The sequence below is a fragment of the Megachile rotundata genome, chromosome 16 (assembly GCF_050947335.1).
Source record: "Megachile rotundata isolate GNS110a chromosome 16, iyMegRotu1, whole genome shotgun sequence".
In the NCBI taxonomy this organism is placed as follows: Eukaryota; Metazoa; Arthropoda; class Insecta; order Hymenoptera; family Megachilidae; genus Megachile; species Megachile rotundata.
Window position 1 is genome coordinate 13,666,959 of NC_134998.1, and position 27,980 is coordinate 13,694,938.

The window sequence follows — 27,980 nt, forward strand, 5'->3', positions numbered from 1 at the left end:
ACAAATAGCTTACTTTCTGAATAATCACTTTTATTTTTGATCCTTATCAATATTAAACAACGTAGTTACGTAAGGGTATATATATTTATATGTATATTACATGGAAAATTCTGTCCTCCTGGTGCGCATATATCTTCCCAAGATACTTCGATTTTCCCCGAGAGAAGAAAAAGGAAATTAAAGATAATAAAAATACAGAATTATACACCGATCACTCATTCTCCCTGTTTCTCTCGTCCATTCTCGCCCCCTTATTCTCTTTCCCCTCGACTTTTTTTAAGCGTTCCATCTGATTCGACGTTTTCACGAATTTTTGAACATTATCTCTCTCTTGTATGTCGACAGAAGAATATCATAAAAAATAGTTGAAGCAATCCTTAATTGTCCTTCTTCGCAGGTATACCCGTGTTAATAAATAAATAAAAAAGAGGCTTGAAATATTGCACGAAGATGGCTAGTTTTCGCACGTAACAATAGGCCATTTCTTTGCGTGGATAAAGAAAATTTGAAAGACTAATTTTAAAGAAAAAAGCAAAAATCAGAATTAATCGAGATGCTGCTTTTGCCACCGACTTTATTTCGATGTTTCCTCTCGAAGGAGACTCTCCACGATTTCCTTATTTTCTAAATTGCTAATGTCCTCGATGATCAAGCTCCTACATTTAAAAAAAAGTTTTCGGAGAGACTCTTTCGATCGTTTCGATGCTTCAAGGTTCAGGTTCAGGTTCAAGAAAATCATCTCTAAGTGTTGTCTAAAGTTCCAAGGATTTTGTAAGTGGATATTGTACAGGCACTCTTCTCTCACAGAATAGAACCCCTTTTCGATCTTCTCTTCGAAGTTACATCGCTAATCAAAGAGTGCAATGGATAAAGATTTGATCGATTTTTCTGGTCAACTTATTTGTTTAGCACATTGACCGGTATAGTAGAATTAGTGGTTTGCAACGCATCTAATCGATAGTATAATTTTAGCGATACGCAAAATTTTCATCCGCTTTCGGTACTCGGTTATTTGCCTCTATCGCGAGCAATGTGTTAGATAATAATCATTTATTTAGTTATTCTCTAGTCATGCTTCAGATTTAGTTACATTCGTTACGTAAAAGGAATATCGTAAACAACTTGCAACTGAAATTTTGAATTGATTGTTCTTCATCCTTAGCACCCTTTTGGTGGCAAATATTGCACGTGGGACTTAAAATTCGGAACTGAGAATTTCTAACACCGTTTCTTCATCCAGCTTGATCAATCGTCGATATAGAAAATTTTTGACAGACGCTTTAATACTTAAAGATAAATATTTCGATCAATCTCGCTCATGTTCTCCTTCATTCTCTCCCTCTGGCATACTTTCTTTCTTTTTCTCTCAGAATATCGCGGATGTTTTCCCTGCAAAAGTTGCAGGCTGATATGTGAAAAGATCACTGATCGATATGTAGTTTTCAGAATAGAATAATAAACCTTGAAATGTAAGTTTATACAGCTGCCCCCTGTAAGCTTCGTAATCTTCGTGTCTTATCTTCGGAAAGAGGACTTTTCGTTTCTATCCGTTATAACTGTCTTTTAATTTCCAGTAACATTTTTCTTCCTTTTTTAACACTATCTCAGAAAGATAGGAAGAATTCGACAAGTCTTCTGAAAAACTGAAATCGATAGTCGCGTCCGAAGTACATTGAAAATATTTATCGAAGAATCATAAAAATCTCTAATAAAATGACAACGAGCGTTCAACAATTGTAGGAACTTGTCATTGTTACGGAAACTGGACGTTCAACAACATTTACAGTTAAATAATAGATATGTGTTTTTTAAGAACTTTGTAAAATCTCCGTTCTCCAATGATTATTTTTAAAATAGTTTGCGAACAATCTATTCTTCTTCGAATATTTTTTACAACCTTCCCTTTGAATAAAATAAAATGAAATAATCGAGTTACATACACAGGAATGTGATCGTATGGAACACCGAATTTCTGTCTATTCGATACACCGCCCCCTGCAACACTTGGATAAGTAGAAGAAACTTTTTAATCGTACGCAAGCAGGGGGCTTACGTTTTTAAAGCGATTTGTAGAAAGAACGGACAAAGATGATCAATGAAAACGTCTTTCTCTTGTTATAATTTGAGAAGAGCGTAGAAGAAGTTAAGCATAGATTTGTTCCTTATTTTTTTTTCTCTTAGGATTACAACGAGTTAATGCTAAGCTTCATCCGAGATGGGATAGACTATTAGATTTTAGGCAAAATCCTGTTCTTATTCCCTGACGATCGTTTCTCTTCTTTTATTCGCGTTTCTCGACTCAGGAACAAATTTTCTTTCTTTCGTTCTCATTCTCGCATATTTTCTTTTCTCCCTTCCGTGTCTAGCGATACGTTTAAACTTACATATCTCGTATAGCAGTTAAAATGCTCTCTTGGAAAACACAAATTTCGCCTTACGCCTAAGAATGATAATGGTCTCTTTCATTTCGTATTTCTCGTCCCACCTTCCTCTTTTTTTTCTTCGCCTACATTGTATTCCTTCACGTTCTCTCTCTCGCTCGCTCGCTCTCTCTCTCTCATTCTCTCTCTCTTTCGCTCTCTCCCTTTCTCTCATTCTTTCGTTCTCTCTTGTTTGCTTTTATACAACTAGAATAATAAATATTGCCGCGAAAATTATTTGCTACATTCGTCCCAATCAGTAGTCAACAAGTTTGTCCCTCGGACACTCGCAGATTTGCCATTCGTATTTTTTCCCTTCGTCGGTTTCGTTAGTTCGTTTTCATTAAAGAAAATAATTCTCGAGGTACATCCGGGGGTCGACGGTCGATCAGAATGGATTGGAAATTGACATATTTCAGTATGGAGAAGTGAAATTATTAAGGGAAGCTCAAAATTTCGAAGCAGCACCTTCTGTTCGATCATCGATGCTCCATCGGTGCACTCTTTCCTCTAACGATATACATTTTTGAGGTGAAGTTAAGAATTTCTATTCTAACGGCTCGTTAGAAAAGAAGATTCTATTTTCGAGTAAATAACGAAAGAAAAGTTAAACTAAAAATTGAAGGAACTTCTTTAGAGAAAGGTTATTTACGCTTTTAGCTTTCTCGTTCTCGTTCTCGTTCTCGTCAAACGACTAATTAAATCAGTATTATCGACTAATAAACTATAGCTCAGTCTCGGTAAACAAAAAAGTTTCTAAAGGAGGCAATTCATGGTGCTCCATTATTTGATCGTCGTTCAAAGGCCAGGATCTGTGGCGAGCTCCGAAAAGGTCGATTTTTTTTTTATGCCGGTGAACATTCGACGCCGGTCAGGCTCGCATAATAATTCATCTTACATCTTCAAATATATATATTTATATCGGCTTTGTTCGCCACTCAGTCGTCCCAGGTGGGGAAGTTTTCCTGAGCGACGAAAAGCGTTGGACCAGCGGTTTCTTGCCTCTGGCTTGGTGTCCCACCGAAATTCGTGCTGCCAAACACCGGTTGACCGAACGCGTCCAACTGTTGACCCTCGTAAATGCTACGATCAGTCGTTACGTAAGGCGTCGGCTGTGTCTGCGGCTGTCTCTGCGGATCCGTCACCGTCAGCTCGATGTTCCCGCCGGCTGTGTTCTCTTCTAAGTTCTCGGATTTGCTCGCTTCCTCCAGGCTACTATGTTTTATGCCATAGTAGAAGTACATAATGAAACCTGTAATCAGAATGATCTGGATTAGTTTAGGCTACATTAAGTTTTTAATTTATATCGGATAAAAAATCCATTCGATTTACCGAGTATCATCCAGATGGTAAATCTGACTAGGGTCAAGATGCTCAACTTGAAGATGAGGTATATATTAACGGTGACGGCAATCGCAGGAACGAACGGCAGTCCCGGAGTCATGAACATCATGCTATTCCTAAAAAAGTTGCCGAATTAAAAGATGCGTTCTCGGAGAAGACCCAACAAATGGTCCGTACCTGTTCTGTGGTTTTCTACTGATGGCAAGTAACACTCCAATTATAGCGAAAAGGAAAACGAACATTATTTCCGTGGTGAAGGTTCCCATGTTACCTGAAATCAGCAACGTTCATATCGATCCGTGAACATTATCAGTGAAAAGTAAAATATATATCTGTTTTTCTTTGGCTCACCCATGCCGCAAACGACAATCAAATCGAAGATGACGATCAGCAAATAGAGCACCCCGACTAGTTTCATGACGTAGCGTCCGGACGCTTCCGTTGCTGGACCTCTATCTACCCAAGGAAATATAGCAGGGCAAAGGTATTGTGCTGCCTATAACGATCGAAGGACCGATTACAATTGGTAACGAAGCGATTCTCGAGTTGTACGCTTTAAAAGCGATACAACGTTACCTGTAATCGACGCTGAAGGTAACTCAATGGTTGGCCAATTATCGGTGTGTTTCCTGGATATTGATGCGCACTACCACAACTGGATGCTGCCGCGGCTGCATGCACACTGCCATAAAACTTATTCTCGGTTCTATCGCTAACTAGATACTGGTCATCTTTTCCCAGACCTACTTCGTCTTCTTCGGCTCCGTAAGTGTCGTCCGAATCTGGCGACGAACTGTTGCATCTTCTCACTCGTCTCACCTGAACCGGAGATAAAGAATTAACGATGAAATTATGAAAATTCCACTCGCTACCTTACCAGCAACACCCATAAATATCTCACCATGATGCGTTGACCGCTGTTCGCCGCTGTTAGTTCCGATTGCGCAGCTTGAACGGAATTAAGAGCGGTAGTTAACTGATCCGGTCGCAGTTCTTTGCCGTAAGTTACTTGACCGTTTCCCTGATTTTCTTTCGTCGGCGATCGACAGGGTGTCCTCAAGCTTTGCGGTAGCAGTTCCACGAGGTTCGTGGAATGTGGTTGGTAGCGCAAAATTAATACGCAAGTAGATACCAGGGTGTAGGCCAGCAAAGTACCTGAATATAGGGTTACGATAAAACTTGTTCAATAAGCAACGTTAGGAAGGTTATTACCGATTAGAAGACTCTCACCTATAGACATCATTTCTACCAGGACCTCTAATTGGATCAAAAGTGCAGCTAAAGCTGCGCACATACCGGAAGTCAGCGTTGCTAGAGCCGGAGTGCCCGTTGCTGGCCACACTTGGCTCAAACTCCTGGAGAACACGATTAGTTATTAAACGCGTGTCAACAAAGATACGTTGAACCAAAGCCCTTACCTGAATATAAGACCGTCCTGAGCCATGGCGTAGACTATTCTAGGCATAGGGAACATACTACCGAACATGGATACCGTCAGTCCGGCCAGTGCACCGACAGCGACGATATATTTGCACTTGTAAGCACCGACTTGGCCGAACATCTCCACCAACGCTGAATCCTGATCCACTTCGTCGTAAGGAACTGAGCAAGAAGGATACGGTTTAGTAAAAAAACAAAGCCGCGATACGAAAAAGCAGAAGGCGCCGTTTATTTTCGAAGAAAGAACACCTTGGGTATTTAGAAGTGTGCAGCCCCCTTCTCCGTTTATTTAAAAGCATAACGAACCGTACAATGTCTGTGACGAGGGTACTTGGAGGATCACGATGACGTTGGAAGGGTAAGCAGGGATGCATGAAGAGAGGTCAAGGATGGCCAAGGGCTTTTTAATCGACAGACAACAGAATTCAAGCGAATAATCAGCCTATGTATATGTCACCGATCACCTGTTAATAATTACCAACATCGAAGAATAATTAATCAACGAAGAACAAGATTGAAAGAAACTATGTTTTCTCCTACTTCGACGCAAAGGTCTCGTAATTTTCAGCGAAATTTTAAACGAACCTTTCAATTCGACCTCTACGACACGTTCGACGAAGCGTTAACGTTTTCCTGGATTTTTTCTTTTATCCGAACGTATACGGAACATGCTCTATTTACGTCAAGAATGACAGGTTAAAAAAAAACAAGTTAAAAAGTTGAACGTTTCATCAGGATTCGCGTTCCATTTTATTCGTAGTGGAGAGCTGCTCAACTTCGGAGAGAACTGAACGAGCTGCTCACCAATCAGCGTCAGCACCATGCTGCTGGTGACATAAGCGACGAGAATTATGATCAGTGACGAGACTATCGCGAGGGGAATGCTCCTCTTTGGGTTCGTTGCCTCTTCGCCGGTGGTAGCTATTATATCGAAGCCGATGAACGCGTAAAAACACGTCGCTGCACCGGTGAACACCTGAAACAAACAAGATTCACGATTAAACCGATGTTCGGCTTTTCTCGTCTTGCGCGATAAAATATCATAGAACAAGATGACTCTCTATGGTTAAAAACCTATTCGAAACATACTTGCACGACGGCACTCGCGTGAAATGAAATTTCCGTTTAACGAAGGTACGTCGACTGCTGACGAGTTTTCCAGGCAAAGTCGCTCACGAATGAACCGAGGTCATTTAATTCTTCAACGGCCCTTAACGCTGTTATGCATTCTTGATGTCTTCAGCTTCAATGGGACTCGAAAGTTAACGGGATCTCGGACGAGACTACTACCACTGCTACCGGACAGTAGAATTTTCATTCTAGCGAAAATTACGCGGCTGGCGAACTAAGATTAAATGGAACGTTAATCCGCTTCGTTAAGGATCAACAAACTTCTCTTCTAATTTAAATAGACATTAATCATTTTCTAGAAACTTTAATTCGAGAAGAGAGAACAAAGGGTAGCTACCAAGTAAAATTTTGAAGAGTAGCAGATATTTTATTCGTTCGAAGTAATAAAATTACTTTTGAAAATGGAGCTATTTGCGTAGCGAAAGGGTCGACGTAGGCGATGTAACCGCATCGTGCATTAATATTAAGCACGATATTAACGTAACTAGCTTGTTGTCGGTGAACTTTGACCTCTTCGATGTGACAGGATTTGAAACACGGGTGTGTGTTGGAAAGGCGAGGGAGATAAGGTCACTAAAGATCGAAAAGCCACTCTTGGAAAACCCACGCCCGTCCATAAGGTCGCGCAAAGTACACGCGTTAACGAGAATTGAAAAGGAGTTAATCGTTGTTGCGACAGAGAGAGAGAGAGAGAGAGAGAGAGAGAGTAGTAAAATACTTGAACATCGTTAATCCATCGACAAGAGATATATTAAAAGAACCGAACACTTTTGAAAATGACGTAAGAAATTATCGAAGCAGGTCAACTAGAATCTCGTTCTCGCGAGAAAAGTTTCCACCGGAAGAGGAAACGGTATTTCGAGCATACGTGACGAAAAAGCGAGGCGGAGGCGAAAGCGGAGGCGAAAACGTGGAGATTAAAAATTCAGGTTTCAAGAACGTTCGCGGTTTCTTTGGCCGGAAATATTCATCGGGCATCCAGGATAAACGCACGACGAAGCTCGAAGTCAGAAACTCGAAGGAAACTATCGCGTGCAGAAACGACGGAAAAATATTTTCCGTTGAAAAATGCATACTTCTCGTTATTTACGATCGAACAGACCACGCGATTCTTCGAATTCTCAGGCGGTTAAGAGCGAGTTTTTAACGTTTTACGGATTGATAAACTTCTCTTTCGAATTACGAGACCGAAACACGGTTACCAGTCGATTTTATTCCGTTTACTTTTCCCCGATGAAACATGAATATTCCACTGTTTATTCGCCTCGTCCTACTAGTTCCGTTAAATAAACGTTCTTCGTCGTTCTTTCAACGAAATTCAACTCGAAACGGAACATTTAATATTCCGAAGATCGACGACTGTCTTTGTTGGCCAAGTCCACTTCAATTTTCTTACTTTCCTCTTCGTTGCATTTCCTCTGCAAACGCGATCGTGCTTCGTCGATGACTTCTCCGATCCTCTTAGTCACCCTCTCTACATACATATATATCTATGTGTATCTTTGAAAGAACCGAATTACCTCAAAGTACAAGGACGCGCGAATCGGAAGAAAGCTTTATAAAATTTCTTGTTGATCAGTCTATAAAAAAGTGCTCCACATTAAGCACGTTTAGGTCGAATCCTAAATAATTCTGGTGCTTCTTTGGTCGATTCGTTCCGATTCCAGCTGTGACGCGAATGCGCGCGATTCACACATTTTCCCGGAGAACGCGAATTCCTCCGGAGCGTGAATTCGAATTCCCTTTCTCTGCCGTTGTCCACCTGATGCACACGGTTTCAACGTTCAAATCCATCCGATGCAACAAGTTTGCCATTGTTCCACGAATCTCGGCGAACCGCGAGCGAAAAGCGATGTTCTGTACCGAAACAGGGGAACGAAGGAAACCTCGCGCAAGAGGCGTTGCTCTGACCGACTTTGGACCTTCTTTCATCCCTTTCTTTCCCATTTCCTTCCCTTAACGTCTACGCTCTTATCTCTTTCGTAACGTTCTATCGTTTCTTATCAAGGTTTCGAACTTTGATCGATAATTTTATTTCAGAGAAAATTAATCGAGAGGGACGTCGTTAATATTTCGTTGGTTTTGTCGAGGAAAATTGAAATTGTCCTTAGTTTAAGCGTACTTACACCGTTCCAGCCGTAAGGAAGGAAGCCGTTGTGCTCGCTCCAGTTGGCGCTGTCCACGTAGAACATACCCGCTGTCATAACGAACACCCAAACGGCGAGATTGATGGCATTTAACACGTTATTGAACACCAAGGATTTCTTCACGCCTGCAGCCATCAGCAGCATCATCAGTATGGTGATGACGAACGCGACGAAGTCAGGCGGTCGACCTGTAACGTTACCAAAAATATTTCTTTTAAGGTCTTTAATACCGTCCGCGTTCTCGAAACGAATCGCATCTTTGCAAAAGAGTTCGCTACGATGAAACACAGCGATATATATTTCATTCCTAATTGCGACTATACCAGCGTATCCGATACTACCCACATGCTCGTGTCGTACTCCTATTCAACCCACGCAAACGGCACATGTATGAATTACTTATCTGTCTAATTATACTAATTGTTTAATACTCGACGAAGACTCGGAAAAGTTTGAAAACGTTACATTTATATAGGTTAAATGTTGAAAGGGCTTTAATCAAAGTTAGCTGATTCCGGTCTCTTTAGCCGATTCGACAGCAAAAATTCGGTTTTATTAATTAGTATCGCGCTTTTCAAAGATTCTCGACGCTATTGATTGGTCGTACACGACCGAAATCAATTTCGACGCAACCCTTGGCGATTCACCGTCTTCGTCAGGATATTTTATTCGTGTCATCCCTCTTGGAGGATTTCGCGTCTATTCTCCGGATATGGGTTTCACGGATTTCCATTTCGCGCTCGTTCCTTCCTTTCCCGAGAATGAAATATCTTTGTCGTAGCCTTTACAATCATTTTCTTGTTCCCTGAATATCGTTGCTTTTCTATAACGTTTTTTTAACGAAACAAAATTCGGAGTTTCGTTATCTAATTTATTCAAGGAATACAATTTCGTTTCAAGAGCCTTAGCTGTGCGATAAAAATGGAACAAATGACCTGGGAGAATATGGAAAGAGACTAAAAACGGAACATCTACAAAGAAATCTTTTCCGAGGTGGACGCGCGTCGCCTTCTCTTGGGAAAAGAGCGTTCTCTGAACTCGTTACCGACGCATTTCGCTGTTCTATTCCGTGAAACAAGGGGCATCAATTTCTTCGTAACGTCTCGGACGGTCTTTTGTCCGGAGGTTTCTATAAGAATGAAAATTTCACCGAAATTCGGACCAAAATGAAATTCATTCTTTGACCGTTCCAGCCCTATAAAATTCAGTCGCGAAACGTGAAAGCGAAGCACCGATGAAAAACTTAGCATCGCAAACTCTGAGATATAATAGAGGAGAGTTTGTCGAAATGTTTGGTCAACGATTAAAACGTTACCGCTCAACAATCGGAGAGAGGTTTCGCGGTGGTGAAAGAAAAGAAAGAAACAAACCGAACGATCAAAGAGTCGTTCGATAAAAGGACAGGATGAATCGCCGGAAGGGAGAAGAAAAAGAAGACGAGAGAACCGGGGTTCACGTGGGCAGGTTAAAAAGCATCGAAGTGTGCGGCTTCGCAAACCGTTTCGGATCGATGAGGTCCACAGGTGCTAGACTTGATCCGCGCAAGCGCCCTTCTCGCACCCTCTTCAGCCTTTTGTTATCCCCAGAATCCTACCTCTACGCCCTTCGTCGGTTTTTTCAGCCCCGTTCTCCTTATTTCCTAGCCTCCGACTATCACCCACCCTATTTCATCCAGGATACACGGTGTTCCGTCGCTTCCCTTTTCCCTTTCGTTCTCTCCTATTCGCGCATCTAATACGAATTTTAATTCCGATTCGGCTATAGACCGAAATTGTCCAGCGTAATTCGATAACGTCAAAACGTAATTCGCGACCAACTTCTTTATTTCGACGAAATCCACCGTAGGCATCCGCAAATAGTGTTTGTCGTCGCTCGAAATTATACAAGAGATTCCGATTAAGGTTTAGGCTCGCGTCAAGTTTGCACCGGGTCTAGGTTAAGCAAAGTTTGCAAAGTTCCCAACGGTTTGATCGATGCGACATCCGCTGCTACTTCACCGTTAAATATAACGGAGAGAATTTGCGATGAATAGGAGTTCGGTGAGAAACTCGCGGTCGCACCCTCGAGCATCGAAACGCTACTCGTTGCACGTCCAGAGGCGTGCTTTATCGGTAAATCGCGCGTTCTCGTGACTCGTGGCTCGTTAAGCTTTCTCGGCGGCAGATGCAGGACGGAATTGTTGGTCAAGCAAAATTTCGAGAGTCTGGGCTCAATAATCGCGTTATCGAGCCTCTCTTCGTATATTTTTACTCGCGATCGCGTTCGCGACGAGCGTCGCCGGAAGCGAAGAAAAAAAGAGAAAAGGAAAGCATTCGCCTTTCCCCGAGCGAAACGAAAGCCTGGGAAAGCTCGGTTGACCGCTAAATTAATTCCACAATAATTCCATAAAATCGAATAAAGCTCCCCTTTTAGTCGGTTTCTCATCTTTCTCGTTGTAAACGCGTTGAAATCTGATTATCAGGCGACTCGCAGCGCCCGAACAATTCTACAGGGACTGCGGGATTAGTTGAACGAGCGATTCGGTGCTCTTTCTGCCGTTTCCGAGACCGATTATTACTCGGCCGATAAATAAATTCGAATTTCGTACGTATAACGTATCTATGAACATCGGAGAAACGATGTTTTATTTAGTCGGGTAGGCGACGGTTTCGGCATCGGTCATCTTGCCTGGTGATTTCTTTACGTAGCTCCTCGACTGCTCTTGGGCTAAGTGCCCTCTTGGCGAAACCCTTTTTCGGGAACAATGTTCTTATTCTGTGGACGGTGCGCTCTCGTCCGTTCTCTTTTGTAATTTTCGATCGCGGTTCTTTTATCGAAAGCGAACCTTCGTACGATAAAGAGAACGAAATCATTCAACTTGCCAAGTTGAAATTTCTCCGAATATTCGTCGAAAGAGAAAAATAGAACAGAGCTATTTGATCTTTCGTCGAAGATACACACTCGCTAATAACGGTGAAAGAATCTCGTTAGTCGTCGCGGCGAGACGATAGATCGAGTAAAATACACGCTGGCGCGTGATCGATATCTTGCAAGTAGAATAATCTACTACTAGGCCAGACACCCGAGTAGAATGAACTTTAGCCGCAATCGATACGCTGCGAATAGAATACACGTTCTACTTACTCCGCTGTAGACGACAGAATATGGTCAGACGTCGGAAGTACGTCCGATTCGCGACGAAATTAACACGACGAGTGTCACGGTGAAATTGTACGCGCCAACCCCACGAGCAACGATTCCTTCGAGAAAATGTCGGATTTTCGATAAAACGGAATCACGCGTTCGTAAAAATGATTTCTCGTCGCGAGGTAAGATTATGCGGCGAACGAAATGGACCCAACGCGTTATCGAGCAGACGCGAGGAAAACTGTTCCAGTAATGGATCGTAGCTACCGTTACGAGGAACGGTAAAACCAACTTGAAACGACTTTCGAACGAACCTTTTTTTCTCTCTGGTATACTAAGCGATGCAAATTTCTTTGTCACATACGGGCCTATGTATAGACGCGCGATCATTTTCAACGAAGCACACTTATTTCTCGGGAATCGCGCTTATAGACTCGACGATTAGGTGGTAGATCCGACGGAAGTTTTAATAACGTTCGAGTTGTTCGTACATAATAAATAAAGTTGACTTACAGGTGTGCAAACAACGGTATAGTTCATAGAAATAGGAGCACTTAACATTCGAAAGTCATCGATTCGAAGATCAGATCAGTAGGATCGTCGTTGACTCGTTAGCTCGTTACGCATTCGTTCGTGTAGAGGCCAGAGTATTGTAAAGACTCACCGAAAATGGTTCCCACGCTGTTGGCTATCGCCCCGGAAATTGCGCCATTCGCGAGGGCATCCAGGCAGGCGCTAAGGGCGCAGGCACACGCACTCGTACCTATAAGGTACTCCAGCACCATGTTCCATCCAATAATGAATGCTATTAATTCGCCTACGGTCACGTAACTGTACATGTAAGCGCTGCCAGTCGTGTGAGGCACTCGTACTCCAAACTCGGCGTAACATGCTCCTACAAAAATGTTCTCTTAATTAATACACGATTATAATCCGCGACAGAAGGTTTATTTCAATGCGTCCAAGTACAAGTCGAGACTAATCTCTAATAATTATTTCCAAAACACGCTACAATATGGAAGAATATAAATGGAAAATTGCGATGGCCGGTTAGCCGACTAAAAACCTTGTTAAACAACGAGATTGTGATTTATCGATTAAAAAAGCGTTTCAGTCGGAAACGAGGTCAACGTTGGACGTTGGTAGAAAATATTCGAGGAATTTCAAAAATGTTTTCATCCTGCTGTCCTGTCGGGAACGAATAAAGTTTCGTCCTGTCTGTCTCTTTTTCCGTCTCTTTCGGAACGACGGACTTTTGGAATGTTTCTAATTTGCGTTAAAAACCAGTGCGCAACGAAACTCGGCGAAAAGCCAGAGGCAACGATATAATTAAACTACGGACATCGATTAACGAAATGACATGATAAATTAGCGACAGCCTCGCGTACACCCATTATCGACATTTTAATCCGTTCGTTGATTCGTGCCACAATGTCCGGTACGGCGATGTTTGTTGATATAACGACTGATTAAAGCTTCGCGCGTTAGATCGTTAATTGGCACCGAGCATCGGACTAAATGATTTAACTTAATTACCGATTGATTTTTTTCTCCTTCGAACCGTGACCGATAAACGTCGCGAATCAAAGAAGAGATATTACGGTGGCCCTTCAATTTTTTCAACGAAATTACCCGGCAATGCGGTCGTAAATTATTAGTTCGAGAATAATTGGAAAAATAAGTAAAGAACGCGGCAACTCGTCGACTAATTTAATCGATTTATCGAGAAAGTTAACAGTGTCGCTACTCGAACAAGATTCTCCAAGAAACGAACCACTTTTCCGATGCCGAAATACCAAGTTTATTAATATTTCCCGACATTTTCTATTAACTCTGTCGGATGTATCTAGCGAAATATTCTGAAACGCGGTACAAAAGAAGCACCGCTCGACAAGCAATTTTCATCGTCTCTTAAACGTTCCGGGGATTCAGGCTTTCCGATTATGCCGAACCAGCCGCGTTATTTACCAGCCTCGCGGTGGATCAGAGAGGAAACGGTGGCACAACAAAGGAACCGACACGAGGAAATCCGATCGCGATACGCTCAGTTTTCTCTTCACCCTCGTACCGACTCTTCTCTACGACCTCGAAATCGACCCCTTACGTATCTCTTACCCTCTACTAAACGAAATCACTCGGATATTCTAGTCTAGTGGAATTTATCTAGCTCTGTAAACAATTTAGCCCCACAACGGATAGAAGACGAGTCCTAAATTCTAGGACCCCACGCTAACATCCGTTCACGGTTATATCTAGTTTCCTCTGCTGTACCTCTCGAGTAGAGTATACTCGCGCAAACACCTGACACGTATCCTAGATTTCCGTAACCGAACAAATTATCCGCTACCACCGGTTCGTTAATATCGCCTAATTCAACGATCCAGCATACAGGGTACGTTTAGACGCGAGCTCATTATTCGGAGGATTAATCACGGCATCGTATTCGCGTAATAATTCTCCGGCAACAAGCGTGGGACATGGCATCGCTCGAAATCGGTTCGAGTTCCCTCGGGTTCTACCATCTGGCCGAGAGTTCTAAATGTCAATATCAGCGGGTCACGCGTTTGTCCATACGTCTTTCTTTCCTGACACGTATGCGAACGGATACGTCTCGCGATCGGTCGTTCTCCTCGAGGGCAAGCAGAAAATAATGTCGGATTAGATTTACGGGGAGATCGTACGGTAACGACGTCGGACACGGTTCCAGTCGTGTTTCTGGGTCGTCTCGCGAAGCACGCGAGCTTCGATACCTTCTGTGACTCGCCTGTTTGTTCGCGTAAAACCGATACTCGTTTTTGTCGATTTAATGACGCGCGAAACGAATAGCGAAATTCGACGTTTCGTTTCTCCAGCAGAAACGGATAAGAATAAAACGCGCTCGATGAACGCGCGCGTGCTTAAAGTTACCGCTGCTGGAAGAGAAATTGGATCTTCCGATGCTTCGTAACCCGTGAATCGTTCCTGACAGCCTGTCCAACGCTTCCGCCGTACAAACACCGTAAATCTAATCCGACACGGTTACCCATACTCCACGGTAAATACGCTTGGAGAAATCTTGTTGCCTCCACCGACGAGACAAGCTCTTGTATCGGACTTTCTTCCAGAGAAATCGTAAATTCGAAATGCGATCATACTCACCGGAAAAAATGGAAGCAATGGCCGCGATAATGAACGAGATGACGACGCCTGGCCCGGCGCCGTTACGCGTCACCATCCCTGCGACTAGGTACATCCCTGTCCCAACGCAGGAGCCAACCCCCAAGGACGTCAGGTCCAGAGTCGTCAGGCACTTCTGCGAAACCGAAAGCGGGACACGCGTTCAAACTTTCCTTCCAATTAATCGAATAACCTCCGCGATCCCATTATTTCGCTTTGCCACCCACAATTATCTCGTACCAATGCCGCTATTCGTTAAAACGCGCTTAGCTTTTGGATCGGGCCGTTGTTAAGCTTGGATTACTCGGAGTTAGATTTTCGACTACTCCAAGTTTAATTTGTACCTCTCGTGTCAGAGTTATGTAGGTTTAGACCGAAGGTTTCGCCCGTGCTACTTGCAGTCGCGAGTCTCTGCAAAGTCGGAATAACCTCGAGTTATTATCGAGTATCTTCCAATACAACGTGATACAACGTTGACGGGCATCGTATCGAAAGTATATCTCGATGCGCTTCATCGATCAATTTTCTCATCGATCGAAAGTGCAGGAGTAACGGCATTGTTCGAGAGTCATAAGTTATCGTCGAAACTAGCGGGGAGTTTTCGTTTGATCGTTGCGGTTTTTCCACGATTCCCCGAGCAAGAACAGCTCGCGAAACTTTCAGAAACAGCCGTCGTGCATCGACGCGTGTTTCAACCGCGATCCCCAAGCGTGGCTGCTCGTTTATTGGGAAAGTTCCACGGATGTTTGGGCTCCCCCCTAGGCGAATCGTCCATTGTTTCTTCGACGGATAAAAGTTTGTTCGAAATTCCGTGAAAATATCGGTCGGAAATCGGTTCTTCGGATCGAGACAAGTACCCTTTCACGCTTTGTTCCCGATCAGCGAGAATCGTGCACCAGACGGTCGAGACTGATATTCTATGGTCGAACGACCACGCGGCAATTTTCGCGTTTAATCGCGCGCTTTCAACGATCTCTCTTCGGTGTTAAATTTTCCCTTTTTCCAAATAAAACGTAGGTAAAAAACGTGCTCGATCGATCTTGTCGACTACCATTGAAACCTTTTCGTTTTGTTCCTTTCTCGCGTTTCGATTACTCGGGGAAAATTAAATTTGCAAAGGACTCGTAGGTTAGTTAACGCGTCGTATTCCTTCGACGATTGCCGAGAAAATTGCGAGAAAACAGCCGAAAAAACGATCTCGGTACTTTCTGATAGACGATTGCAATTAATTTCTCGTTAAGAAGAACCGATTATCGAGCATCGGGTCACACGAAGAATAAGGCAATCCGAACCGTATAGTTCGTACAATACGTATAGCGGTGAGGGTAAGGGGTTGAAAAATCCTGTTAAAAATAGACCAGGATCGATAGACAGCGCAGCTGGATATCGTGTATTTACTGGATACGCGGGACCCTTCTTTTCTTCGAGATCCAGATGCAAGGCGTGAACATTGGATCTTAATGTCAGATGCCAATTCAAAGGTACAACGAGACGATATTGGTCCCGTTTCGAATCACGGGGGTGGTTTAAACTTCCCGTACCGATGCTCCGAATAAAATTCTATTTTAATTTCTCTATTATTAAAGCGTTATCCCACGCGAACTGATATCCAACTGTTACAAAAATATAATCGGTCTACGAGGAATAGCTTCCGATCAATCGAAGAAAGGGGGGTTCGTGTCGGACAGATTAAAAATTAATAGAAAAAATAGAAAGTCCTTTTATTTACGATGGACGATTAGTTTAGCAAATTTCTCTTGTTATTCAAAAATCTAAGCGCTAACGGAATTTTATTACGGTAATATGATCACGAGTTTCCTAGATAGGTGATCAAAGGAAATTGAAGAGCTGTTTGCGAGGAGAGTTTTCGTCGAAAGGTTTACAAGGAAAATGCTTGCCTGTAATTTCTGCTTGGAGTCGGTCGGATGCAGTGGTTCGGGTCCACCTTTCCTCTGGTCACCCTGAAGACTCTCCACATTCTTCGTTCGTATAAACTTCCCAAAGAGCTCCAGGCCCTTTTCTCGATCTATCGGAAGTTCCAGCTTCATTTTTGCTGTAACCAAAATGAACCAACATTTATTCTTTCATTTAACATAGCTTCGTTACATCGTTAATATACAGATAACAAGATTCGATTTACAATTTTTCATTCCTTAGATGGATATTCAAGGTGTAAGAGGGCTTATTGCCTATTCAAAATGAAAGAAAGCGCGAATAAAGAAAACACGTTGGCAGAATAAAAATGGAGCAAATTCCGGTGGTTGCCGACAAGGAATTTCCAACGAGGGTTCAATGGTGTCCCATGCGGTTTTTCAGTCCAATAGAAAGTCGTACGAACGAATTATCGATTCATTGTTCAACGACGTCTTGGCGTTGCTCGCGCACCTTTTATTCTCGAGGAAAGAAACGAAGAAGGATATCGTGATTGTCAAGGAAGAATGGATTTCGGAAGAGGGTAGGATTATGTAAGGATGCAAACAACGAGGATAATCATTCGCGAGGGAAACGATGCTATCCGAAAACGGCCACTCACCGTCTCGCGGGAATAAATTATTCAAGACAGGGAAGTAGCTCTGACGCGTATAAAAACACCCGTTTGCGCTTCGTTCAGTTAATGGAATTCCTGATTATCGTCCGAACAAGCGGAACTGTTGAGTCAAACAGTTTTATTTTTTCCACGGAAACAATTATAATTATTTAGCTACGCAAAACTGATAAACTTGGAAAAAATGCGGTGTTGCACATTGACGAGGCTTTTTTATAGCTCGTTATCGCGTAACCGGAAAAACCAACTTCGACTCCCCTCGTCGTACGTGTACTTGAAACGTCACTTGTAAAATTCAGAAAGTTTGCGTCGCGAACTCGTCATCGTTCAATTATAATTATAATTTTAATTTTAATTGCGTGCCCGCAGCGGCTCGTGTCGTTGCACAGATACGCCAAAAAAGGCATGGAACATAACGAAGAAGATTCCCCATGTATTTTTTCGCGAAAAAAAATAGTCGCGAAAGGACAAGCAAAAATTAATGTATTCGCACTGATAAAGTAAAGAGAGGCGAACTCGTGAAAGGTCCCGGGAAATTTTTCAAAATATTTGCAGAAGGTTGAAAGTTGTTGGTGGTACGGTTAAGAGGTTCCACGTAAAAAGTATTCCCCCTGAGAACCTTCTTAATGCTATGCAAATTTTATACGTCGCTCAACCCCGTCTTCTTCAATTTTTTTCGTCGCTGAAAACGTAGCCGAGAATCTCACCCCTTCCTCCTCCACTGAACGAAACACAGCGAGCCGAAACTTTCTTAGGGGTTAACTCGATACTCCGGGAAGATTCCAGTCTCGACTCCTTCCATGAAATCCGTTTAAAACATTCTCGATACCGGAGGTTTGTTCGAGGAGGTGCATCGGAAACGCTCGACTACTCCTACCGAAGCGTAAGGATTCGATAAACGATTCGATCTTTGCGATAAATTATCTATCATTTACCTAATAATAAATTTTAACTTTCGAACTGACCATAAACGCTACTTTGTACGGTCTATCGTGGAAGAAGTTTCAACTCCATTCGATACGAGGGCAGATACAAAGGGCGAAGAAACGAAGTACCACCCTTATGTTGAACGCGGATAATGGATTCGTACTTGGTAGAGAATTTATGAAGCAAGATACATTTGTTTATTTATGGGTGGGTAAGACGGTGTTCCCTGGAACCGCAAACAGCGATAAACCGAGAGGGTGGAAACTACTAAATTATCTTGTATTCGAGAGAAGTAATCTAACGCGATTCTAACTCCGAAGTTGATCGAATAAAATTCGTGTCAGTTTTTCTTCGTTTGTACCGTTTTTCGATTATTTGTACGTTTCTTTCTTTCAACTTGTTCGATCGAGGAAACGAAAGCGATTCTCCGGTGCAGCGATAGAGGAAAATCAATCGCGTTACCAAATGACCTGACAATACCAGAAAACACGAGATAGATAACAGAATAGAGCGGTGTCAAGAGGAAAACTGGTAGCTCGGAAAGGGAAAAAGAAAATTGCTCGAGGGCAATTAACCAGGCGATACGAGAAGAGAACGCAGAAATTTTCTGCGAAGAGGAAAAGCTCGTCCAGTCAGCCGATCGCAGCCTTTGCTTCCGAATGCAGTTTCTCGATTGCCAGGACAAAGGATCTGCCAGTTTCCCGTGTGGCATTTGATCTTCCTCGAGGCGGCCATAACCGAGAACAATGCGGATGTTCCTCGAGACTCCTATTTCCATTTCTTCTGCGCTCGAGTGACTCGTTTCTGCTGCCACGGAGCAAATTATCATTTCTCTCTGGCACAACATTTTTCCTAGCGTCATGGATCCACCCTCCAACAAATGGAATTTCAACGCCGATACTTTTTACAACTACAGCTTCGGTTCTGTTAAACGTCCGTAAAGTTAAGAGCTTTAATTTCGAAGGAAATACTTTCGACGTGTCGTGAATCGTTAAACCGATCAACGATCGCGATTCTGATTCTGACCCGATACCTTTAACTCGCCGACTACTATCGGTTATCCATTACTACGCGTTTAAACGAGGTCACTGCTGCAAGAAACGATATTGCACCGGTATGGATTTATTTACAGCACGTCCAACCTGTTTTTTCTCATTCGAGTCTCGTGCATGTTTGTTCCGCGAATAGACGAAGGAAAAAACTACGACCGTGTCGTGATTTCTTCTTTCGAGAAGACGGATAATCGTAGTTATTGGGTTATCGCGTATCGAATGGCCGATTTCGAAACGGGAAAACTCTGACATTCCAGGCTGAAAAATTTCCTGACAACGATTACGCGAATACTTGATCGATATTAAGCTTCGAGTTGGATCTTTTTACGAGGACTCGCGAGAAAGTATATTTGCGTAGGTACCGCGAATGTCTCCCCTGGTGGCAAATTCAGGAAGTATCACGTTGGTAATCCTTCTTGGAGCCGACTCTGATCCACGATGATCCCAAGAAGAGCTTCATTTTTAGGGCTTCTCTTACATCCGGAAGCGTATCTTCGTTGTCGCATGACGAAGAACGCAATTTTCCACCGCGGCACTTTAATAATCCGCTGCTGGCAAAGACAGGAAAAATACGAACCTAACGATCGACGCAAGAGTAGGAAGAACGACTAGGAAGATGATCGATCTAAGAAAGTAGGTCTTAGGAAGAAGGGGATCGAATTCGATTAAACCGGTTAAAGGAAATCGGCCTACCGTTCGTCTTTGTGTCGGAAACAGCTGAAAACGAAGGCAGCGCCAACGTGCCCGTGAATTTATTCGCTGACAAGGATGGCTCGCGCGTCCTTCCTTGGCACTTGGCCAAACTTTTGGCTCGACCTTCGCCTCTGAAAACCAGCTGAACTCGAAACGATATTTCGATAACAATTTTGGAAACGATTAGATTAGATTCGGAAAAACGCTTCGATAACAGAGGCGAACGTGGATAAATATTTTTCGCACCGATCTAATTTCGGCCGGTACGCGTCCCTCTTTTCACTCGGTTTCGCTGCATCTCGTTTAATCGGTTCACCTTAAAGCCGGAAAAATTCGATAGGATGCCTCGTACAGAACACGAGAACGCGTAAACGAAACTAGGAGTGTATCGTTAAATTTTCTGATTATAAACGACGAGCTAATTTACTTAACTCGATAGAAAGAAGAAAAAAAATAGAGCAATGACACGCGCGAGATTACGCGTTTCCTATTACATCGTCGAACACGATCGATCGTGATCAAAATACCATTAGCGACGCCAACGAGGCTTTACTTCCGAGCAGTAACCGCTCGAATGAAACTGTTCGAGTTCCTATTCAAAGTAGATTCGTAAGCGCGTAAGTTACAGCAGGATCGTTATCTCGGCGTGTCGAAAATCGACTCGTCACGGGGTAATTAGAGAAGGATGTCGATAAAGCGAGGACGCATCGTTGCGGTATACCTCGAGAATAGAGGAGAGGATGTAAGTGATAAAGTGTCGACGATATCACGACCTCTCTCTCCTAAGCGATCCTCGATATCTGATAAAATGGTTCGCCCAGCGAGGAAAACCGCTATACATAAAGCAACAGGCGTCGACCAACTGCTTGACTCCCTTTTTTCCATTTTCTCCCTTTTTCTTCTCGTTTTCTCTACTTCTTGCTAGAAACCCTCTGTCGATCATCCTGTTCGAAAATTCAATGATCGATCGATTGTCTTGGATTTATCAAGAATTTAATTAAAAGAAGCTTAACGTATTTCAATCTCCTTCGAACGCGATTAAAAATGACTAGAACCGACTAACAATAGGCAGAAGGACAGAAAATTATCGACAGGCAACGGTCGTATAATCGCAGGAGAATTGTAATGTAATTAGCAATTGGAAACGATAAGTGGCGGCTAGGCCTTCGAGGATTCATTGGGCAGCCACATGCGAAACACCATCGAACTAGGTCGTGCATCGGGAAGATAAAACTGTCCCTAACGAAAAATCGAAGCGAAACGTGTGTTCGTGTTCCTGATCCATTCGTTGGATAAGGGGAAACAGACCATTAGCTTCGCACAACCAGCCACGGCTGTATCTGATTTCATGGAACGAATCTCCCTGTTTCGTCGATGAAGAATGTCTCGCTGGGGAAAATCGCAACGCTTCTCTCTTTTGATCGATATCGAAAATAAAGACGGCCGGAAAATTTCCTTTCGCGCTGGTGTATCGTGCTTCTGATCCATAGAAAATACGGGAGGAAAAGGACACTGTAGAATAACATAGAACGAAAGAAGGGATAATTAGGAAAAATTGCACGATCGGATCGATAAGCAATTGCGCTTGAATCGAATTCCTGAAAAACGGCAAAAAATATCGGGCGAAAATTAGCGAGGAAAGCAGATGTTTCGAGGGATAATCTGGTTGGAACGTGTCCAAACTGGAACTCGGGAACCGCGTTAGAACTAGATCGCGGGAATTTTACAAAAGCAAAGGAAAATCAGCTTACGGTCTCTGGCAAAAGTTTAATCCCCCGGAGAATAGAGGTGAAATTAGCCTCGGGTTCAACGTTTCGCTTCGCAAATGCTCGAGGAAAAAAGTTTTCTTATTACGTTCTCTATAATTCTGTCCTTAATAAATATTGTCCGCTTTAACATAACCCCGAATCGATTTAAAGTATTTAGAATTAGACATAGAAATTTATTACGTTATCGAGTCGCCTGAAATTCGTGGTGTCAACCATCGATTAACTCTTTAGGTAAAAAAGTACGTAGACGACGATGACGAAACGATCGAAACGATTGTTTCCCGTAAAAATTGTTCTGCACCGCGTTTGATTAACTCGGCGCACGTGCGACTGCAGATTTCGTCGACGAGCAGCAGGAGGCCTTACAACGTAACCCTGAACTCTGGTACATCGATCTACCGCAATGCAACGAGCGGGAACACCGTGCACGAAGTCTTCTCCTCTAAAAGAGCCAGCAAAGAAAGAAGAAGCTCGAATGGAACCGTCACGAGAATGCTGGCTCCACGGTTCCTACGACGCTTATTTTCTCTATTTCAACATTTTCTGCGAATTAAATTTATTCGAAATAAGTCAACTTCAGAAGCGATTAACGAGATTTTAAAGTAATTTTTAAAGTAAAGTGCACGGGAAGGCGATTAAAGAACGTTCCTCGTTCGATGGAGGATAAAATTACCTTGGTTCTAGCAGCCTCTTTCCCTGTCGACAAAGTATGACAAAGTCTCCAAACTTTCATGGTATTATCTCGAGTATGCACCGCAACATTTAAATAGATTTATTCCTTAATGCAAGTTAGATTCAATTTTGATGCAAAGTTTCTACAAACTTGTCACGTATGTATACTCTCGAGGAAAGAATTTCTTATTGAACTATACGAAGAGAAGGTGATTCGTCCAAGAATTAATTTTGTATTAAATTTTCACCGAGAAACTTGCTTCGACTTTGCATTTATACAAACTTTCTATAAGGTTATTGTACATCGAACGGCCAATTTCAAAATATACGTATGTAAAAGGTTTAACAACATTTTAGTTATAAAATTGAAAATTTGACAAAAGTCTGAAGAATTTAACTAGAAGATTATCCTTTCTTTCTTCCAGAAGCTACGCAATTATCCGAACAACGGAAGAAATTCGTCGTTCGACCAACTGTCTCGTACCTACGAACATTTTTAATCAACTAATAAAAAGTTTAGGAAAATATCCCCTCTTTTAAACTTGTATCAGAGTTTAATTATACGGTTTAACTCGATAAACCACGAACCACGAACGCTAACAATAAAATTATAGTTGTTCAGGACCCAATTAATTAGCTGATCCTCTTTAGAGGAAGAGAATGGAGCAAAGTAAACACTGGTCCGGTAAAGATGAAACGTTTCTCGACGTTCGAACCTTAAACATCGACTCGCTAGAAATAATTTGCATAATGAAGCAGACGAAGAGCGACGCGTCTAGACAAGAATTTAATCTTGCGTGGAATTCAGAATTCGTTCTAAAGATACGAGGATATCGTCCTACGTCCTTTATTAATAATAAATAATAAACAGGATGCAGAATAGTTGAATTATGAGAAATACCTTGGATCAGAGAAGAGATCTTTTTTGTCGCAACTTTGACGAGAAAAGAACGCGGAGTTCAAGGTAAGGAGGACATTTCTGAAGCAGCTTCGAAATCCACGGGATTAAAACCAACCTATCACGCCCAGCCCTCTGTGAATTTCAAGCTTGGTTAACAAGGTTTCTTGGTTTTAGTTCTTGAAAAAAGGAGAAAAAGAAGAAAACCGGCACGCCTCGTAAGCAGGTCAAGTACGAATTCATGCGTCTGACCGCACGCTTACTTGTTCCACTAGCGCGCAGTGAAAACAAGCCGTGCCTAGTACGGCGGATCGCGAACAAGTATTATTCGAGCTATAAATACTTCGACTTTCCTTATTTCTTCTAATCTGTGATTTCGCACTAAACAAACTCGTTCACGCTGAGACACTATTGCGGCCATATAACAAAATTTCAAGTCGAACCAACAACGATATCTTAATTCATTTAATTAAATTTCGATCATTCTTCCGATCTTTTTCGAGTTTTATTATTAAAGATATCAAGGATAGATTTTGCATCGATAACGATTCTCTGGACTCGATGAATTATTGATCAGCAAACGCAAGAAGAAAGAGCGCGAAATAAATTAAAAGTTCTATAAAAGTAGATGTTGAAATGATTGATACACCGAGTGAACGTTAAAGAATAATTTAAAATGGAGATGCGATTTAACGATCATCGCGCATTTAATCCACGATGCGCATACATAACGGTAAAGCTGAATGACCACTCGTATCATATTTTTGTCGGACAATATAAAATACGCGCACGAAATTTAATGAAAACACACCGATAGTTCTGTTGCGAACATATCAGGTCGGTATTCCCTATATATTTGCGTGTACCATTAAGACATTAAAAATTGCTATTCGATTCATTGTTGCAATATGTCCCTTCTGTTTCGTTTTTCTATTTATTCTTTTCTTTCAATTTGTTCCTTTTACTCTTTTCTCGTTCACGATGCTCCGTTATAGGAATTATAAACGCGCGAAAAAAAAACATCGCGAATACTAACGATGTTTTGAAATGATCGAAAAAGGTAAATTACAAAAGAGATATTTGACGAGAAGATTTATGCGAAAACACGAGACAATATCGTTCCAGGTTTTCGTCGGTAAAAACGTAATACCGGGAAAAAGAAAATTGGAAAACTGAAAAGAATGGCTCGGGACGATGATACATCGGGGACAAAAGCAATTCTGGGTCCTCGCCACGTTCGTTTTATGCGTTTTCGAACGACAGCTCCTGTAAATGGCCATTGTACGCTAGATTTTTTCGACAAATAATCCTCCGAAATAAATTCAAATTTCGTATCAAGTTTTCCCCACCTTTCGTTTGAAATTTGCGATGATCGAAAAAAGTTAGAAAACCGTGTTTCTAGATATCGTGTATCTACTCACTTCCGTTCGATCGACTATAATTATCAAGGAAGAGAAAGGTTTACCTCGTTACTTCTGTTGTCCCGTGGTCGACGATCACCGTAGCCCAGCTCGTCCAGGGCACAAAGAATCACAGTTCACAGTAGAATAGTACTACGTAAAATTAATCCGAAACGCTCATCTGCTCGTGTCTTCGGTACACTAGGTAACTCCCAGTGAACTCCCTGTTATAGCTTGGAGGCTGATAACGCTACAATGTTAACGATGGAATCAACGATGACACCCGTTAAGCCATGTACACTCGAATCTCGCGTTCAATCCTGGCCTACGTACAGATAATAGATTCTCCAGCTGTACGGCTCTTAATACGATTCGCGTAGCATCCCTTTGCCTCGATAATCTTCCTGTGCAACGGCATCCGCCTCCAATTACGTTCCACGCTGTCTATCTTCTAATTCTAGCCTGTCTTCTCTATCCGCGTATCGTTTGCACGATACTCTTCTGCAACTAGGTTAAAATGATATGTTTGATTCGCCGCCAGTGGTTCACCAGCCGGATATTCTCTTCGTCCCAGCCTTATTTCTTCTCTCCGTTCTTAGCTTTTACACCGCGTCCACCGTTTTGGCAAAAACGCACCTTGCTCTTCCTAACAACTAACGAAAATTCCGGCACACACGACTCTCTCTCGCTCTCGCGCTCGCTCGCTCGCTCTTACGACACACACGGGCTCCCGGTGCTGCTAGCCAGAGTCACATTTTAGTGCGACACACACGGGTGGCGGTGCGCCGTGGGGTTACACTCTCTTTCGCCTCGGGTCTCTCTCTCCCTCTCTCTTGCTCTCCTTCTTTCTCTCTTCAGCTCGTTTGTCCGCCTTTATCAGTGGCTCAACCCGTCCCTGTGCTTCTAGGGCGAACCCCACCATACCAGCTAACCACCCCTCCCTACTACGACCGTCAACCCCCTCGTGATACACCCTGACGTTCAAGCGACTGGCGATAGGCGTGAATCGCTCTGGAACGCTGCTTTCGACGTTCTTTCCTAAAAATCGCACAATCGTTTAACGAATAAGTAAACGCGAATCCGATGTTAATGGACTTGAAATTCGTTTCACCGATCTTGCTCTTCAACGATTTTCCGATAATTCTTCCTTGTTCGAACAAACGATTCACCATTGATCAATTCCATCGCTAGCACCCACCGAAATATCCCCACCAAATGATACGCCGCTGATGCTGTGCTACGTTTCCCCTTCCTAGACCAATAAAATGCGGTGACGTAGAATTTCTATAAAGCGCCTTGTTCCTAACAATATTCTACAAATTTCGATATAATCAAATTCAATAGAATACTCGACAGTGATTTCTTATATTGCTCCGATCTAATTGTCGAAATTCTTCGAGTTTTTCGGTTACGACGGAGAAATCTCCTTAAAATTCTTAAAAACGAAATTAACCAGAAATTATACGTGACTAGTGACATCCCTACGAGGATAGTTTTTCTCCGTTCACCGAGCCGCCCCTTCCGCATCGTGACTTCGAAAGCTCCCCTGGCTCAATGGTGTACGCAGACGTGCTATCTAGATACGTCTATCTAGATCGTGTCTGCCCCTTTCTGTCCTGGTTGAATGGACAGGACTTGTTTTGATCCGGTTGCTCGCTAGTAAGCCAGTAAATCGGGAGCCAAGGCGACACGAAAGCTATCTGAAGTCGCCAAAGATGAACGCGCAACGACGTTCAACGTTTCTGATAACATTCAGGATCCTTTCGAATCATATCGTGAAACGGAAACATCCTAAAAATTCAAGGATGTTACAAGAGAACAGAATTTGTCTGATTAAACTTAATAAATTAAACTTAATTCATTTTCTTTGCTTTTTACATACTGTTCTTTTTTTCTTCTTGTTTTATAATCGAAAGAACACCATTTCAGAGTACTAATCTATGATCTTTCATTCATCCTGCTTTTCCTATTTTTCATTTGCTCTCAAAATGCTGAAGCAACTACGGCGCATATTTGTAGAATTACCGATCAATAGATTTCAAAATTATAGTAAATACATTCAATTATTCGCTTCTCGAAAGCTTTCAAGTTAAGTACTCCGAAAACTATGCGAAGCAAACAACTGTCCTGTTTCAGCTTGCACCCCTTAACGTGACGGTTTCGAACAGTGCTGTAGTCATAAAGGAAACAGAGGTTGAAAGCGTCATTGAAAAAACAGAGAATCGTACCCCCGAAACAAGACCTGTGCGTTCTTGCATTCTGAAATGAAGACAAAAGAACATTACGGTCTATTTCGTTATAGTTCATTTTGGTAAAACTACGAGAAACCATAATAAATAGAACACTATAAAATGCTATCTTCAACATTATTTCCTTACTTTTGTCAACATTATTTGCGACATAATAACAGAAATAAATAACAGTAGCTCGATGACTCATCCTTGGTCCGTAAAAATCTTCGGGTATATTTGCAAGTTCGTCTTACGAAAAATTTAAGAGGAGTCTCGTGTAACCTAAATTTTCTAGATGTAAAAAGGAAAAAAATATATTTTTCATTGATATTACTACATTACAGAGCAATTCATGCGACGGCCCTGTTTTCTGCCCACCTTGATCGTGCCCTCGCAACATTCGCCCCTCTCTTCAAACAACTCTCCCACTTGCCACAGAAAGGATTCTCCTATTGACGTTCCAACCCCTCCATGGCTCTTCCTGCGCTTCCCTTCTCTGTCGTTCTTTCCAGCACACCCACGCGTACTATCCCCCTTGCGTACCACAGGCCACGTTCTGACGTAACGACGTTACGTCAGGACGACGTCGTACGCCGGCGCATTTAGAATCCTTGGATGCACCTGCTTGTCTCACCTTTTATTAGGCGCGTCTACCGCCACGCTCGAACCTGCTCGAGTTCTATATATTGAACACACTACTCGAATCGAAACAATTCTTTGATACAAAAAATACGAATACAAACCTGAGATCAATGTAAATGGAAAAAATTTCGGCTTAAATTGCAGGCTATATCCAGAATGAAATGAATCCTAGCTAATTAAGAGTCGATAACAAGCGATAATCTTTACAGGTACTCACAGGTGTAGTCTTGAATGTACTTTTACAGTAACATGACAGCGTCAAGTACCATTGTATTCACTTTGTACATACACACATGTTTTCAATAAAATTCAAAAAATTATCACATTTTTCAGATATAACACAGCAAATTACAATGCGGTTGCAAGTAAAATAGAAAGAAAGAATTA

General features: G+C 42.4%; 1 protein-coding gene across 3 annotated transcripts; it reads right to left on the reverse strand.

The window, feature by feature from the left end:
* Positions 1-9: 9 nt before the first annotated feature.
* On the reverse strand, positions 10-27,958 carry LOC100876609 (solute carrier family 7 member 14). Of its 3 annotated transcripts, none has more exons than XM_012280592.2 (18): positions 27,695-27,958; positions 27,330-27,619; positions 27,099-27,242; positions 26,603-26,979; positions 24,786-26,511; positions 16,663-16,817; positions 14,747-14,900; positions 12,273-12,503; positions 8,462-8,670; positions 6,009-6,180; positions 5,183-5,366; positions 4,995-5,119; positions 4,666-4,919; positions 4,341-4,583; positions 4,116-4,260; positions 3,942-4,035; positions 3,753-3,880; positions 10-3,672 (listed from the first exon to the last, which is right to left on the reverse strand). In XM_012280592.2, exons 6-18 carry the CDS (start codon positions 16,810-16,812, stop codon positions 3,359-3,361), a joined length of 2,403 nt encoding a protein of 800 aa, XP_012135982.1. In that variant the 5' UTR covers positions 16,813-16,817; positions 24,786-26,511; positions 26,603-26,979; positions 27,099-27,242; positions 27,330-27,619; positions 27,695-27,958; the 3' UTR covers positions 10-3,358. The 3 variants fall into 3 exon arrangements, with proteins under 3 accessions (XP_012135982.1, XP_012135983.1, XP_012135984.1); XM_012280593.2 differs by having other exon boundaries at positions 24,786-25,758; positions 25,832-26,511; positions 27,330-27,958; XM_012280594.2 differs by having other exon boundaries at positions 24,786-24,970; positions 25,054-26,511; positions 27,330-27,958.
* Between the last annotated feature and the right edge of the window lie 22 nt (positions 27,959-27,980).

What these genes read in the sequence shown, in the direction of transcription:
- LOC100876609 (XM_012280592.2), bottom strand. Translation starts at nt 16,812, where the DNA reads ATGAAGCTGGAACTTCCGATAGATCGAGAAAAGGGCCTGGAGCTCTTT. An exon ending in ACTCCAAGCAGAAATTACAG is followed by an intron (nt 14,901 to 16,662) that starts GCAAGCATTTTC and finishes TCGGTTTCGCAG; the next exon opens with AAGTGCCTGACGACTCTGGA. An exon ending in AGTAGAAAACCACAGAACAG is followed by an intron (nt 3,881 to 3,941) that starts GTACGGACCATT and finishes CAACTTTTTTAG; the next exon opens with GAATAGCATGATGTTCATGA.